This window comes from Lepisosteus platostomus, chromosome 4 (assembly GCF_059453375.1).
Source record: "Lepisosteus platostomus isolate fLepPlt1 chromosome 4, fLepPlt1.hap1, whole genome shotgun sequence".
NCBI lineage: Eukaryota > Metazoa > Chordata > Actinopteri > Semionotiformes > Lepisosteidae > Lepisosteus > Lepisosteus platostomus.
Genome location: NC_142614.1, coordinates 13437728 through 13453603, shown reverse-complemented (window position 1 = coordinate 13453603; position 15876 = coordinate 13437728). Strand labels below are relative to the sequence as shown.

At 40.9% G+C, this 15876-nt stretch overlaps 1 protein-coding gene across 2 annotated transcripts in view; it reads right to left on the bottom strand.

Moving 5' to 3' along the window:
* LOC148672748 (netrin receptor UNC5C) overlaps nt 1–13044 on the bottom strand; it is a 177983-nt gene extending 164939 nt beyond the window's left edge. For both annotated transcript variants that reach the window (XM_088628611.1, XM_088628612.1), the window contains exon 1: nt 12499–13044. In XM_088628611.1, coding sequence (XP_088484737.1) covers nt 12499–12613 — 115 coding nt within the window. In that variant the 5' untranslated portion in view covers nt 12614–13044. The remainder of the gene's footprint in view (nt 1–12498) is intronic.
* Nucleotides 13045–15876: the final 2832 nt, after the last annotated feature.

The following is a 15876-nucleotide window of genomic DNA, read 5'->3' as shown; positions in this document are numbered from 1 at the left end:
AAAGGGCTTTCTGAAAATGAAGATGTGTGGAAGGACGTAGAAAATGACATTCGGTGGGAGAGGTAATCTTCATCTCACACAGCCCTCCTGGAACACAGTGGCCACAGGAAAAACAAAATGTGGCAGAAACATCACTCCAAGACAACATTCTTGCTGGCTTTGAAATGTGTTGTGTATTCTATGCAGCCATATCACTCTGCAACTCACAACTGGCAACCCACTGAAGCAAAGTAGGTCTGGTCAGTACCTGGATGGGAGACCTCCTGGGAAAACCTAAGGTTGTTGCTGGAAGAGGTGTTAGTGGAGCCAGCAGGGGGCGCTCAGCCTGCTGTCCATGTAGGTCTTAATGTCCCAGTATAGTGACGGGGACAATATACTGTAAACAGGTGTCTTCCTTCGGATGAGACGTAAAACCGAGGTCCTGACTCTCTGTGGTCATTAAAAATCCCAGGGCGTTTCTTGAAAAAAGTAGGGGTGTAACCCCGGTGTCCTGGCCAAATTTCCCATTGGCTCTTACCAATCATGGCCTCCTAATAATCCCCATCTATGAACTGGCTTCATCACTCTGCTCTCCTCCCCACTGATAGCTGATGTGTGGTGAGCGTTCTGGTGCACTATGGCTGCCTTCGCATCATCCAGGTGGATCCTGCACATCGGTGGTGGTGGAGGGGAGTCCCCATTACCTATAATGCGCTTTGACTGGAGTGTCCAGAAAAGCACTATATAAGGCCTGGCTCCAGCGAAGAGGCCCTCCACAAGCCCCAGAGACTGGGGTGCTAGTCCCCACCCAAGCAGATGGAAGAGAGGCAATATCTGCGCCTAAACCAACAAGCTGTACACCAGTAACCTACCAAAAGCTTTTATCTCATATGGCATTGTCCCAAGTTTTGAATTTTAAGTGTTTAATATTGTAGCGCATTCACCTGGCGCGGGATACGCGGCAAGGGGCAGGATGGGAGTAGTAGTGGTCAGGGCAGGGGACAAGGAAAGCTGCTGTCCAGTGCAACTGACCCACCGTGAAACGGGCGAACAGTGTGATGAGATCGCCCACATTCTTGTAAATAGTTCCCTGGTTTCGCACCCCTGTTATACTTGTATCCAATTGACACCCCATCCCTGTGTAACTACCCCAATAGACCCCAGTGTGTTGCTCTCTCTCTTGTCTCTCTCTGGCGCTTGCTCATTCTCTCTCACTTTCAGTCTGTCTTTTTCTCTGCTGGCGCGCGGGCGCAGAGAGTGCTGTGCTGGCTGTACCGGAGTTCAATAAAAGCGCTGTTTTCTTTACTCAACGAGTGTCTGAGTCACTGAGTCCGTCCTCGCTGAACCCAAAACCATTACAATTTACATGTATCTAATACCATTCTGAAGGACTATTAAATTCTATTAATCAACATCAGACTAGTGCTTCCTAGCCCGCACACTCTCTTAACTCACTAGGACAAGGTAAGAGCAAGATTTTGAGCCCGACCAGTTATTTTAACATAAAATGATTTTACCTACAAGAAGAAAGGCAGCTTGTGAACACCATGGTTTTTTTCCAATGAACCACTGGCAAGACCGCTAAAGAAAAGAATTTGCTTACGTAACAGAAAGTTATACCTCAGGTTCTGTAAACACTGTGTATGGTTTTATTAAGCATATTTTATAACCATAATGCAAAAAACCTCCTGTTGGACGGGATAAATATTCTGCACACAAATACTCTATTATCCATTTGAAAATGTTCAAGATGCACAGCGTCTTGGTAATTTCTGAATAAATTCTATCTAATAGGGTTGCTCCTCTGCAGATTTTATGTTGGGGACAACTACAGTAAATTATTTGGACAAGGATGCATGGTGAAAGTAGTTTTTGTACAATCATATCTTTTGTGATATTAACATAAAATAGATCACCCAGTGGATACCTTAGGAAAATGCTTAGAATTTCAGGAACTGATCCTTATACAGTTCACTGATCCTTATACATTTCAAATCACACCTGAAGAAGGCTCCACGGCCGAAACGTTGTGTTTTTTCTTCTCTTTTTAAGCGTGGAATAAACCTATTACTTGTTCCTTATATAGTACACATTATATACACAGACAAACCTCACATAGACTTTAAAGACTCTATAAAAAGCATGTCACAACAGAGAAGTTAATGGTTTGAGTTATGAAAAAGAATTAAGTAAATTTCTAAAAACTTTCTTTTCTAGTACCACAGACTTCAAAAAGTAATTTATTAGGATTATAATTTATTAGGTTCAACCACGTGAACAGAAATACAGGATAGCCCACTTTGACGGCATGTGATTGAGTTTTTTTTTAAGAGAACATACTTTAATAGAAGATTTGATATTAAAACGAAGGATTATGGACCCTGGCCAAGAAGAACATACAAAGCCTAATTCTCCGTTCAGCATGCTAATGAAACCACAGTGACATCGGCGACTCCGTCCCCTTCAGACGCCCCCCGGCTGCGGCCCTCATCAGCACAGCTGCAGTCACAGTCGAGCCACGAGTTCTGATTTACTGAGCCGTTTATTCCTTCTTAAACCAGCTGCATTGAAATGCAGGTTCTGTCCGGACTACCCTTGAACATGAGATGCAGAGTATACAGGGTTTCCAGCTGCTTTCTGGCACCAGTTTTTCCTCAGAGTGACCTTTAGTTTAATTAAATATACGTTTTGCAACACCAGACTTGCAGTAAACTGTGAAGAGAAGGATATTAAATTATAATTGACCGAAAATCGAACTACAATAAAGGCACTCACAGGTTTATGAGTGACACACAGTTGCACAATCTCTCAGAATATGACTTCCAGCCCACAGTCCCTACAATTACCATATAAATTAAATATTTAGAACACCTGTCCTGTTTTCCTTAAGCTGACTGGCTCCAGTACACGAACTGTGTATGCGTTAAAATGATACACTGTAGTCCATCTCTAGCCATCGGTAACATGGGTCCTGATATCAGGCGAAGACAGTGTGAACGTAAGAAACCACTTGAATGTCTTGACCCCCCCCCCATGTCAGATATGAATATGTATGTTTTTTTTCTTCTTTGAAAAATAGGGAATCCATTTTCATGACAAGCAGGTCATACGCTGCGTCCAAGCTGGAATGCACTTGCAAGTGGTTGTGCTGATCTCCGCTAATGGGCTGGTAATAGAATTGGAAGTCCTACAGCCATGCTTGCCTGTAGTTTGGGGTTTGACAGTAAGTGATTAATTACCACTCAGGATCTCGGATTTCACAGGCGCTCACTAACCAACCTGCCTTGGCCGCACAGAGCTCCCTTTTCCTCAGACACCTACGTACAGAACTAAAAATACAACTTTTTTTCTACTACCAGTGACAAAAGGTGTCACTTCTAGAGGTAACTCATGGTTATAACATTACAATGCAATGTACTGGAACAGTGTAATATGATAGATTACTTGTTAAATAATGCCTGAATTGTTTTTAACACTATTGTACATCAATGTAATGTATCCACAAAAAGGAACTACCATGTTGTACATAATTTCAGATTTCTTTTCAAAATGAAAATAATAAATGCTTAAAATGACACAATGGTAGGCTTATAAACCAGAAAAAAACTCCTGAACAAAGCATTCCAGACCTAGAAAAATCCCTTTCAAACTCACACATCCAATTTACAGATTTAAACTAAACAGCTCTGGGGAAAAGATATTTGTTTTGGTTCGTCCAGTGGCATTCATCGCTCCTTTCAGAAGATGTACAGTCAAGCTTTTGTTTCCAACCTCCAAAAGAAGCATAAATATTGGGTTTGAAAGGGATCACCTTCCCATGGCTCTCAGACAAGAGGACAATGTAAAAGAGTGTACAATATGCGTCGCACAAACAGAAGCTTCCTGTCATTTCTTTTACTCTCGGATACATATTCATAGCCAGCAGCCATATCACCCTGCAACTCACAACTGGCAATCCACTGAAGCTAAGCAGGTGTGAGCCTGGTCAGTACCTGGATGGGAGACCTCCTGGGAAAAACTAAGGTTGCTGCTGGAAGAGGTGTTAGTGGGGCCAGCAGGGGACGCTCACCCTGTGGTCCATGTGGGTCCTAATGCCCCAGTATAGTGATGGGGACACTATACTGTAAACAGGCGCCGTCCTTCGGATGAGATGTAAAACCGAGGTCCTGACTCTCTGTGGTCATTAAAAATCCCAGGGCGCTTCTCGAAAAGAGTGTAACCCCGGTGTCCTGACCAAATTTCCAATTGGCCCTTACCAATCATGGCCTCCTAATAATCCCCCTCTATGAATTGGCTACATTACTCTGCTCTCCTCCTGTGTGGTGAGTGTTCTGGCGCACTATGGCTGCCGTCGCATCATCCAGGTGGATGCTACACATTGGTGGTGGTGGAGGGGAGTCCCCATTACCTGTAAAGCGCTTTGAGTGGAGTGTCCAGAAAAGCGCTATATAAGTGTAAGCAATTATTATTATTATTCAATCACCTCCAAATCCAGGCATCTGTTTGGCTACCCGTGAGGAACTGCAAATAGGATGACAAGGAAGCTCCTGCCCCTCTCTATTGTACTGGGTTCAGCAGGTTAAAAACAACAGTTTCATCCGCTTGTTTCCTTGTGCCTTCAAGTGCTTATGCCATCCACAGGGATCCTCGCACAGGACGAGCCCAGAAAAAATGACTGTGTGTCTGGCTCTGTGACAGCTGGGGATTGTGGGAGATCTGGGAGATAGGTTAGAGACCTGAGACAGCCACTCTATGTCATGCAGGAGCTGCGGATAACAAACACCACTAATCGAGCCATGTCCTTGCTTTATTGTCTTTAACTGTAAATGGACAGCCTGCAAGTTACGATATACAACTGACTTTTACTTGCCTTATTTGTAGAGTATTTAGTCCAGTATATTAACTGCCTTGCATCACTCCTTTTTTGCAGAGGAAAACAATAACTCCTGTGCTAAACTTTATTTAATTAACTGTGCTTTCAAATGGCAATTTAAAGGAAAAATATAAGCATGTCTGGTCAAATAATTAAATTGCTCGTTATAAACCCAACTTTACCTTGAAAACATTCCCATGTGGTGCTATAATGGGTGCACCTCATAAGTACCGAAACCTCTGTCCATTAATTAGACAGAAACAGTATTGTTCTGGTATATCGACTTTCTTAATGGATGGAGAATAGCCTGGTTAGACTTCCCATTACAGCCAATGACAGCAGCCTCCTCAAGATTCCGGAATGGCGATTATGTCATCTTTAGTGCCCATGAGGATCTGACAGTCAGCACTTTCTTCTTATTGGAATTTCACTTGAACCAGTGCAGCGTAAACTACCCCCTCAATATTTGTGCCGCAACGTCATGTAGTGTACTCCGTGTCCATAACACGGTGAACTATAACACTATTCAAATGACCCTAAACCAAATGAGTAATTTTGTTTTATTGTAATGAACTGGTGATTACATAGTTATGAATAAAGCTGTGCATTTTACATGTTTACATGTTTTTAGAAAAATGTTCCCAACACCATACAGGTAGTAACGGTCTTACATAATATTCTTAGCATGTATATTATGTGCAAAAAATAAGTTGACCCTAAATAAACTGAATTTCTGCCTTTGGTCAAGGTCAATGTACTGCAAACCGTAGGCAGACCTGCATGCAGGGTGAACACATAGTGGGTCTTTAATCTTTTCTTTCCTTCATTAATAGTTGGTCTGAGGAACATGTGCACAGAAAGTGGGTTTTCGTAATCTAAGATCCTCAAGGGATTCAGCTTTCTTCTTCAGCAAACAACAGTGAAAAAAAATGTTACACAGTATCTGCAAGCAAAAAGGGAATTTAATTAAGAAACTGCATGCTGACGTGCCAGGAACTCCAGAGGATTCTGTGATGCTTGAGGACCTAAGGAGCCCACCCCTCCTGCAGGACAGCTCGCTCTGTGCCAAACATAGCAGCTTCAATAAGAAAGCATGGCCTTTGAGATGCTACTAGAGGCTGTGTGGGAATACTGGCAGTGTGTGGAGAATTCACAGCTGTCTTTTTAACTATCCTAGTGACAAAGACACCTTTTCCTGTATTTTTCTCCAAACAAGGTCAAATAAAAATACAAAAACAACATAATAAATAATAATGAAAGAACAGCATTTGATTTGGTCTTTCTAAACAGTTAAATATTATTTAAATACCCCTGTCATATCAGTCTGGAAATAAGATGAGGGAAACTGGGGCTTTCGCTATTTTTCAATATTTTTTACTTAATAACTTCCCATGTATAATATTGTTAGGAATGACAGTCAAACGATGATCCACTAAGAAAACTCATTTAAAAGAAATGAACTGAAAGGACCGGAAGAGCCTCAGTTTCTCACAAGTCATCAGTCTGAAGCTACACAGCACGTAATAGACTGGTGCCCCTTTGTATACAAAGCTGCAATACCTGAGCACTCTGTATCAGGCACTGGAACCAAAGTTCAAATGCTTTCCTTTGTAGCCTTTCTCTTTAATGTCACTGAAAATACAGCTTTCTTTCCTGGCTGTACTATGTAAACACTATCCAGATTTTATAAGCGACGGAAGATTTTTATGGTTTCCATAGAAATATTTATCTTCATCTTTAAAAAAAATACAAGGCTTTTGTGGCAACAAACCAGTCAATCCCTGAGTGAAGTAGTGCTCTCTGGTTCTTTGTTCAATACGCACAATCAATACAAACCAAAGCAGTAGTTTTTCATGCGAAGCAGTAAATTCTCCTCAAGCAACTCGGTTTGCCTGCGCCCAGAAAACTCAAGCATTCCTGCATCACCCAGCAAGACCACAGTCAGATTTAAGGAATGATAGATCAAGCGTTTAAGCATAGAGAGCACAATAAGCAGGATAAAATATGTGCTAGAGGCCCCAGAATCACAGAACCCTTCAACAGCAGACAAGATACAGCTGTTTTTACTGTAAAACTTCTACAATTGACATCTGAAAGCTCAGGCCACACCACTGGACTACAACAGTTTCAACAGTTTAACTTTTCTGGCAGCATAATAATCCTACACTTAAATCTTTACATTTGTTGCATATTAAGTCACGTATTCAATATAAGATGTTGTTACTGACTTTCAAGGCTTTATTAAATATGGCTCCATCATGCACCTCTGAACTCCTCCATGTTTACACTCCCTCCCGTAAGCTCCGGTACCCAGGACTAAACTTTCCGGAGACCATGCTTTTTCTGTCACTGCTCCATTGTCATGAAATGCCCTGCCACAGACTCTTCAGGGGATAAATTCTCAGATTCTCTTCAAATCCAAACTCAAAGCTCATCTCTTTACTAGAGCCTACATCTGATTGACCTACATTCTATTTGTATGAACTGTATGGTCCTGTTTATTTTTTCTTTTCTTTTACTTTTTATTGCACTTTTGCTGTCTTTTTCTTCATCACTATATACAGCATCCTTGGATTTGAAAAGCTGATATTATTGAAAAGTTATTATTGTTAAGAAATGTCATTCATGGCAGGCACAACACCACTGAACTATTGTAAAGCATTTTTAACATGTTTGTTTCACATGCTGTTCACGGTTACTTTTAGCTAACGGCTTTTTCATAGACCAAGTGTTTTGTGCAGTCACCGCGAATTTAGTGAAAAATGTCCACCGTCTTTGAGAATAAATGTTCGACCTTTAAACAACATTCTGCGAACAGCTTGGTGCCCGTCACTGGTGACGAACCGCGGTTAAATCTGTTGTAAACATTTCTGGACAACAGACCACTCAGTCGTAATGGTTTTGTCCATTAAACAGAATGTGCAGCTGCAGAACTGTGCTTTTGTTCTGACCAAGACACACAAACATTGCCTTCAGTTAAACTAATACTGTTTACAAAAATACAATTTGTTATCCCTTTTTATTTCAGAGACCAGAATAAAGATACATTCTGCATGAATAACAGTCATCATCACCACATTTTCTGCCATCCAAACCGATCCCACCCCCTTTCCCCTTCTCCTGTGAGAGTATTTTCTGGAATTTACTCTGTCACAACAGGGCTTTCTTCAACAAATAAACATACCCTTTCTTAACAACAAGGACTAATCAGCAGGACTCATTACACATCACAATAGGAATGACATTCACCACTATAAACTAATAATGTTTCAATCATGGATGGAAATGTGACTAAGATGTCATGAAACCTGTGTCAGAAGAACTGATGAATTTTTCAGCAGTTTTAAAGCTTGTACCAAATGCAAAGAACCAAAACCAGAAAAACATTTTTTTCAACAAATCTATTTTAGAATATTCATTATGTACTTGAAAATATATAAAAGACAATTGTCAGATATGTGCATAGCACCTGTTCCTTAAAAACTATGATGGCTTAGAAAGCAAAATTCTGTAAACATATTAGTGTTTGAAAATGATTCGCTGTTCTATAGCAAATAGAGGATGTATAACGCTGTGTCCTACAAAATATACAAAGACAACATGGTTTTGCACAGATCTGAATAATACTGTGTCTTAACAAAGCAGCAAAATGTAGTCAGGAGTCATTGATTTTTTTTCTCAAAACTACGGGACCGGGGACTCATATAATCGGCTGGTGACCTGTGACAACAGAACCCCGACCACAGAGACCTAAAAACGTGCTAAACCAGAAGCTGAAGGCGCTTCTCCAGCCGCCGGGAGTTGTGTCACTGCTGTGTGAACTGTGTTCCGAGTTCCTGACAGGGCCGGGCTGGGCCCATCTCCCCCAGACTCTCTGCTCCCTTTTAAAAGCATGATTGGACTGACTCATCACAGCACTGCAGCTCCAGTGCCACAAGCGTCCAATGAATGTTACAGTAATTTCCCTGGCCACGGCCTGCGAAATTCCCAGCCCTCCTCCGGGTCAGCCAGCATGGTTCTAGATTCAGGATAGTCCTTCTCAAGCCAAACCAGAGTGCTGCCAGAGCCACTGGTACCAGCTCCCGCTCTTATAAAAGACACATCTGAAGGTACCCGGATTTAACAGGAGAGTGCCTGCTAAATTAATATTCTGCTTCTACTTGTAGTAACCTTTCAGATTAAAATAAAGTTTGCCTGAGACATGCAGTTGCAAAATGCCTATGCTCATCACACCATGAATTGGATTAAATAAAAACTCTTGCCCTTGCAGTGTGCAGCACTCTACTTCGGAAGCAACACTGACTGTAATTTAGAAGTCGTTTGTAGTCATTATTGGCTAACTAGAGAGGAACTCCACAAACCACCGTGAAGAAGAATTTTAAATCAATCACTTCACCAGGTAAGCCTTTACATGTATAAGGAATCTGACACCACAAATTCAAGCACGTGCAGGAGGTTTAAATTTAATGGTATTAAAGCTTCACATAAAAAAATAGGCATTACATGCAAACCATTAATCATTTCTGTTAGGAACTGTCCAGCTGTTACTTTTAAAAAACACCCATTGTGTCTGAATCAGTGGGCCAGTGCTTTGGTTTTTTAACTACGGTCTCACAGGTAACTAACAATTTATACAGATCTACAGCAGAAAATGTAAAACCTTATTCTAGAGTGAACAATCAAAAATCCATTTTATTCTTCACACTAGCCCCTAATGCACACCATTAGATTTTACTTTTCTTTTTCCTTAAAAAAAAAAAACTTTCCGAATCGCATGAAGTAACGGAATTCATCAGAAGAATCGAGGAAAACTGGTGTCCGATTTAGACGCATCTCACACGCGGACTTTGTCAATACAGTGTGTTTCCGCGGGTCTGACAGTGTTCGCTGTGGTTTTAAGTTCGTAAGCAGGCGTGAGGACAGAAGTGGGCTGAGTACGACACCTTGCTCATTTCTTACTAAGTGAGAAGCACGCACCCCAAATTGCCAACGCGCCGCCAGAAGAGACCCCCGTTCGGCGACAGCTCTCCTAGGAGCAATGAAAGCTTTCCTCTCCGTTCGTGTTATATTGTCAAACACGGAGATAGCTCCAATGTCAGGAAAATAATTCAGTCTAATAGCCCACGGAGACAATGAAATGATTCAATGAAAATATTCCAAATTATTTCATGTCATTACACGTTTAAGCGAAAATTCAAACGACTTTGATGTATATAGTATCCGCCTGAAGAATAAAAAGAAAAATAAAGATTTCGCTACACCTATTTGAAGAGGGTGAAATTCATTTTCTCTTCAGCCCTCGAGTGCCAAAGTATGGCATTTATCAATGGATTTCTCCAGCGCTCCCCACTGCGTCCATTCGCGTCTCCCCAAATTGTCTCTCAGCACCCCGCAAAACACCACAGCGCCAATGAAATTAACCAGACCCTGTCGAGCCCAAACAACCCCATCGCCGGAATAAACAAGAAGTTGGAGAAACGGAGTAACTAGATACTCTCCTTCTATATTGTTTATGTGAATTTAAACATTCAATAGTCAATACACTCTGTTTGATCTGGAATAAATACACCTATTGGTCACATAACCAAAGGCAGTACAACCCTGTTTCAAAGCCGGGAGAACAAGCGCACGTAGAACAACCATATACTGTAAGCTGTGTCCTTGCGTGAAGCGTTGTTAAAGTCAAAACAGCCATAAGTAGTTGTATAAGTAGTAGTAGTAGTAGTAGTTATAATAATAATAATAATAATAATAATAATAATAATAATAATAATACACAGCGATTCGAATTATTCGTATATTGTTATATACGCATTACGATCAGCTTTACAAAGTTTCAGTCATTAACTTATTAAAGCTGCATATTCGGATATAAAATAATTACACATTTACAGTAAGAGTCTGTATAAAGACCGCCGTAGTTAACATACTGTAGGTTATAAATGCTGCAGAACAACTGAAATCGGTAACAACGGAGGCTACTTGCAAAATATTTTATTTCTAAAACGTTTACTATTTACAGCACAGCATACAGAGGGAGTGAAACAGTCCGCGGCTCGGAGTGCAAAAATAAGTAAATTAAACATTCTTCGAAGGCAGCAAGAGAGACAGGAATGGGAATTATTTACTCTGTAATCCACGACTGAAAATAGTACTTCCAAGCAAAAGAAAAATAATTTTCGGTCCATAATTATTTTTACTATTAACATTTATCGAAATAATTAAAGGTATAATAATCGTAGGAAAATATTCCTAACCAGCTGGAAAACAATGAAAATGATAAGTTTACAGTTCGGCTGAAATGCAGTAATAATATTTATCGTGCTAAGGGCTCGTTAACTTTCCGCTTAAATATATAATGTCAACGATATTTGTTTACCAGCCACACTGCAACTGATTTTAAAATAGATTACGTATATTTCATACAGCATTTTATGTATGGTATTTAGTTTACCAAACTTAATCCAAAATGGTTCAATAATTGGCAGCAGCGGAGACTACACTTTCTTATAAATTAAATCGGTGTATTCTGTACAGTACATGCTGCTTATTGAAGTGGCCCGTGAGCTACCCTGTATTCGGCAGAAATGTCGATTATTTCCAAAGAGCTTATACGCGGGCAATGTCGCGCCAGGTACAGGAAAGCGGGTCTCAGCGTATGAATTGTTCGGGGCAATTAATCGGTTATGATTCCAGTTTTCCTTCCCATTATGCAACTGTTGGTGAGAGCAAAGTCATACTGTAGCTCCACTCCGTTTTCACTGGAAATCTCTGCCCGAGGCCGCCGCTATCACACACCTTCAGTGCCTGATTCCCATATTTTGATTCTCCGGCATTTCTACATCTGTAATGATCCCTGCCAATGTTGGATGAATCGAGACAGGAGGCAAAGCTGTCAGACTTTGGTTTTAAACAGACGACTTTCTTATTGTATTATTCTAACTTTTTTTTCTGCCAAATAAAGGAAGTCCGCACCGAAGTGGACGCATCCTTGACCGATTTAAGAGAGCCTTTGAAGCGGTGCCCGTTCTGTCCAGTGTTTGTTTGGAGTCCAGCGTGAACAAATGTTTGCTTACGACACACAAACTAAACAGACTAACCCCTATTAAATTTCGTGGACTACTAATTATTCCGTAATAAAGCCGTTTTCCAATATTTACATTGTGGATTACTTCTTAATCGGGAGCATGAATGCACATGGTGCCTGTAGCACTTGGCTACTTCTAAATTAACACAGCCGACCATAAACCTCCCCACAGTATCGATAGCACAAGCTCTAACTATAGTCGGCGCACACAAAACCTGTGTCCGCCTGAAGTTTTTTTTGCGATTCCCTCAAAGTCAAAGAACCTGCTGTGCTTTCAATCGTCCTATCACGCTAGGGTTTGCATTGCGCAGAAATTATTCTCGGTTCTACTGCTTCGTTCGATCGACAGGAATATCGAACTTTTCGGTAACAAAAACTTAAACGTACCTGGTATTTACAAGAGTAAGATGTATAAAACTTTGCAAGTGTTCTATATGAAGCGCCTGTCCGTGCAAACACACTACATCAGAAGTTACTACAATATAATGTACGTGTGTATACATATGTGCTTGAAGCGCGTCCCACAACGCCCAGGTAACGGGACATCTCAGTTTCTTACCTTGAGCGGAAGCCGTGCTGATGACGAACAACACTGCGAGTCCAGGTAAGATGCACATTTGCAGTACGTATCCCAGTCCTGTTCCAATGTGTCCAGTCTGCTGACTTTTCCCCATGATACGAAGGATGTAACAACTCCTCGTGGAACACAAAATCCGCTGCTTTGCGGCAGGACCGCTCAAGAACTTTCTGCTTTGTTCTTCCTGACTCGGGAAGAAAACAGGTTCGTGGGGTCCCAGGACTGGTGTCAGACCCACTTTAGTGTAAAGCGAGTGCCACCGCCCTTTAGCATAGACAATTTCCTTTTGAAGACAGCAGACAAGGTTCCGCTGTGTGTTTCTTTTAATGCGCGTTTAGTAGGACACACTGCGGGGTTTGGGGAATCAGGACTGTTCGGTGCATTTTTTTTTTCAAAGTGTGTTATCCTCCACGGCTGCTACCTCGTACTCTCGACAGAGAGCATCCTACTGGAACTCTGCCTCTCTCTTTCTACTCCAAGCGGTGAGACTGAGAGAAATTCTTGTCTTAGCCACACTTCCCAGCCAATGGAGCTCCAACGTACTCCTGCCTTCTTTACGGAGACTGTAAATAACCGGACTGGAGTTTGGAATGGGTGTTTACTCTGCCACAGAAGAAATTTTACAAACAAGCCCCTTTTAGAGAATTATGTCGCATCAGCGCACACGTACAGTTTAGCCGGTGTTTGCGCGTTGCACACCTACCGTGCAGTTAACATCAATATAACGCAAAAAGCAACCATCACCGCCTCCATGTAATTTGGTTAATTCACAGATCTTTTATTCCACTGAGTTGATTTCAATTAGGACTTCTCATAATTTTATTTGTTCAAGACTGAAAAAGGTTAGTTTTTTTCAGCCTGTTAGACCAGGGAATACTTTTAAGCCCCGAAATATACTGTATCTTGTTATTTTTCTCTGGATTGAGAGAAAATCCAGAGCAGCAGTATCTTTCTAGTCCTTTCCAGCATCTTTCTAGTGGTGTCCAAAATTATACATAGTTTTCTAAATTACACTTTGCTAGTGCGTTGTTTATATTTCACTCTTGATTAAAAATTTATGCTTTTAAATAAGTGTACTAAAATCATTGCAGAGGATGACTGACCATTAGTATTGCGGTTGGGCAGCACAGTGGTACTGTGGTTAGCATTGCTGCCTCACAACATTGGGGCCTTGGGTTCAATTTCAGACTTGAGGTCCTATCTGTATGGAGTTTGCATGTTCTCCCCATGTTCATGTAAATTTCCTCTAGGTGCTCCAGTTTCCTCCCACTGTCCAAAGACATGGTAGTGGGTTATGTGGGGTGGCTTCTGGGAAAATTGGTGTGAGTGTGCATTATTGTGTCTATGTCTGCCCTGCCTTGTGCCTGGGGAAGAGAGGTGCTAGAGTACATCTCAGGAGCTGAATGGCTGAACAAAGGGAGGAATACAACATGCTACAGAAGGGTGCAGCAGGAACCAGCAGAGCAGAGAACCACACCAAACACCCTCGCACCATGATGTGGGCCTGCGCCGGCTTCTCTGACTTGCCAAGGCTCTGAGGAGCGATGATTGAGGTTGTAAAGCTAATCCTCATGTGACCACCAGCAGCAGAGGGAAAGGACACGACAGCAGGTCTCCACCACCACCCTGCCCTGCTGCAGGGAGAACTGACCCTCCAGGCACACCTACACTGTGGGAACAGAAGCAAACACAGAGGGAGCAGCCTGCAGGGCCCACACATGTCTGTCCTGCTGTCACAAGTATAGAAAAACAACAGCAACACACATTGAAGCTCAGGCCATGATGAACACCATCATCACACAATTGTGATAACATGCAGTTAAGGCTTTAAGCCTTTACACTACCCTTGCTTCTTGCTTGAAGAAGAAGTGTGCAAAGAGAATCCCACAACACATACATTTTGCCTATCTTAACTTCTTGCTTGTGCCTTGTTTAGAGGAAAATGTGCACTAGGATAATATGTGCTGGAATATGGGTTACACCCAAATATTAAGGTTGATGCTTTGGCTCCTGGAGACTCACATACCCGATTTAATACTGAATGCTGATTTAACGATTCCTTATATATCCTGCTGAACTATGGCTCTTCGGTACTGAGACTGGACACAACTTCTCTATAGCAGTTCCTACTCACAAACCTCATTCTAGTCATGGGTCAGGCAGTAAAAAGCACATTACAAAGATACAATGAGAAAACACAACTATGTCCATAATCAAGTTACAATTCACAAAATTTGCCAAATTCAAGAACATAATACCATGAAAAACATAATGTAAATGTTAGTTGTTAAGGTGTTTTAATTATAATTTTATTCCAAAAGATAATTTGTTTATAGCCTGTAGACATGAAGTTATCCACTACAATTGACTCCTCTAATCAGCTGGGGCACACTGTACAAACGTAAAGTAGTAAAAAACCTTTTTAGAACTTAATCAGAGCAGGCTACATGAAATAGGTGGAATGGGTGAAGATATTCTCCTGATAACATTTGTCTAATTAAAACAGCTAGTCTTCATGAAAAGGTCATTTCTAAATTTCGGACTATTGTTTAATGTATCACAGCTGGTTCACACTTCTGTGCTGTCATTGCTAATACTCACTGCTTCCCTGGGACGTGTCTTCCCATCATTATGCACTGTATACTGGCTGGTTAAGCCCCTCTCATGTGGGAAGACCTCATTGATTCAGTGCACCGATAACACCAAAGGTCTCGGTGACTAAACTAAATTGGTCTGTCTTCCTTTCATAACTCCTAACCAGATTTGTAGACTTTTACATCACCTTTAATTATGCAGACTGTTAGTGCAGATCACTGTGAGGATTTCACTTACAATGGCTGTTCCCTGAATTAAAGGCCATATCACGAAAGTAAAAGCTTCATTTCTCTCTGAACTTGGATCTGGGCTCCAAACTGAACACTCCTGAAGCTATTTTGAAAGTGTATTCCAGTCATTGAAATATCTATATTATAAAACAGGACTGTTCTGCAACAACAAATAACATTTTGTAATCCAAACTGAATTAGTTGAAGATGATTTATGCGGTATAACATAAATATATTTGTTATAATATTTTTCTCTTCCTGAAATGCCCAGTGGCCAAATTAATAGCTATATATTTGTACTATATGTACAGTATGGGCTATATAATATAAACTACTGCCCTACACGTTTGAAGTTTGCATCACCTTTATATTTTTTATAATGAACATTGTGAACTGTAAATAGTTCAAGTGCATTTCTACTTTTGTTAAATTAACATTTTTTATTTTAGAAATGAATGCAATATATGTTCCCATTCTAATTGAAAAACATTCAAATACAATGATGTACAGTACAAACCATAAAATTTAATAAGTA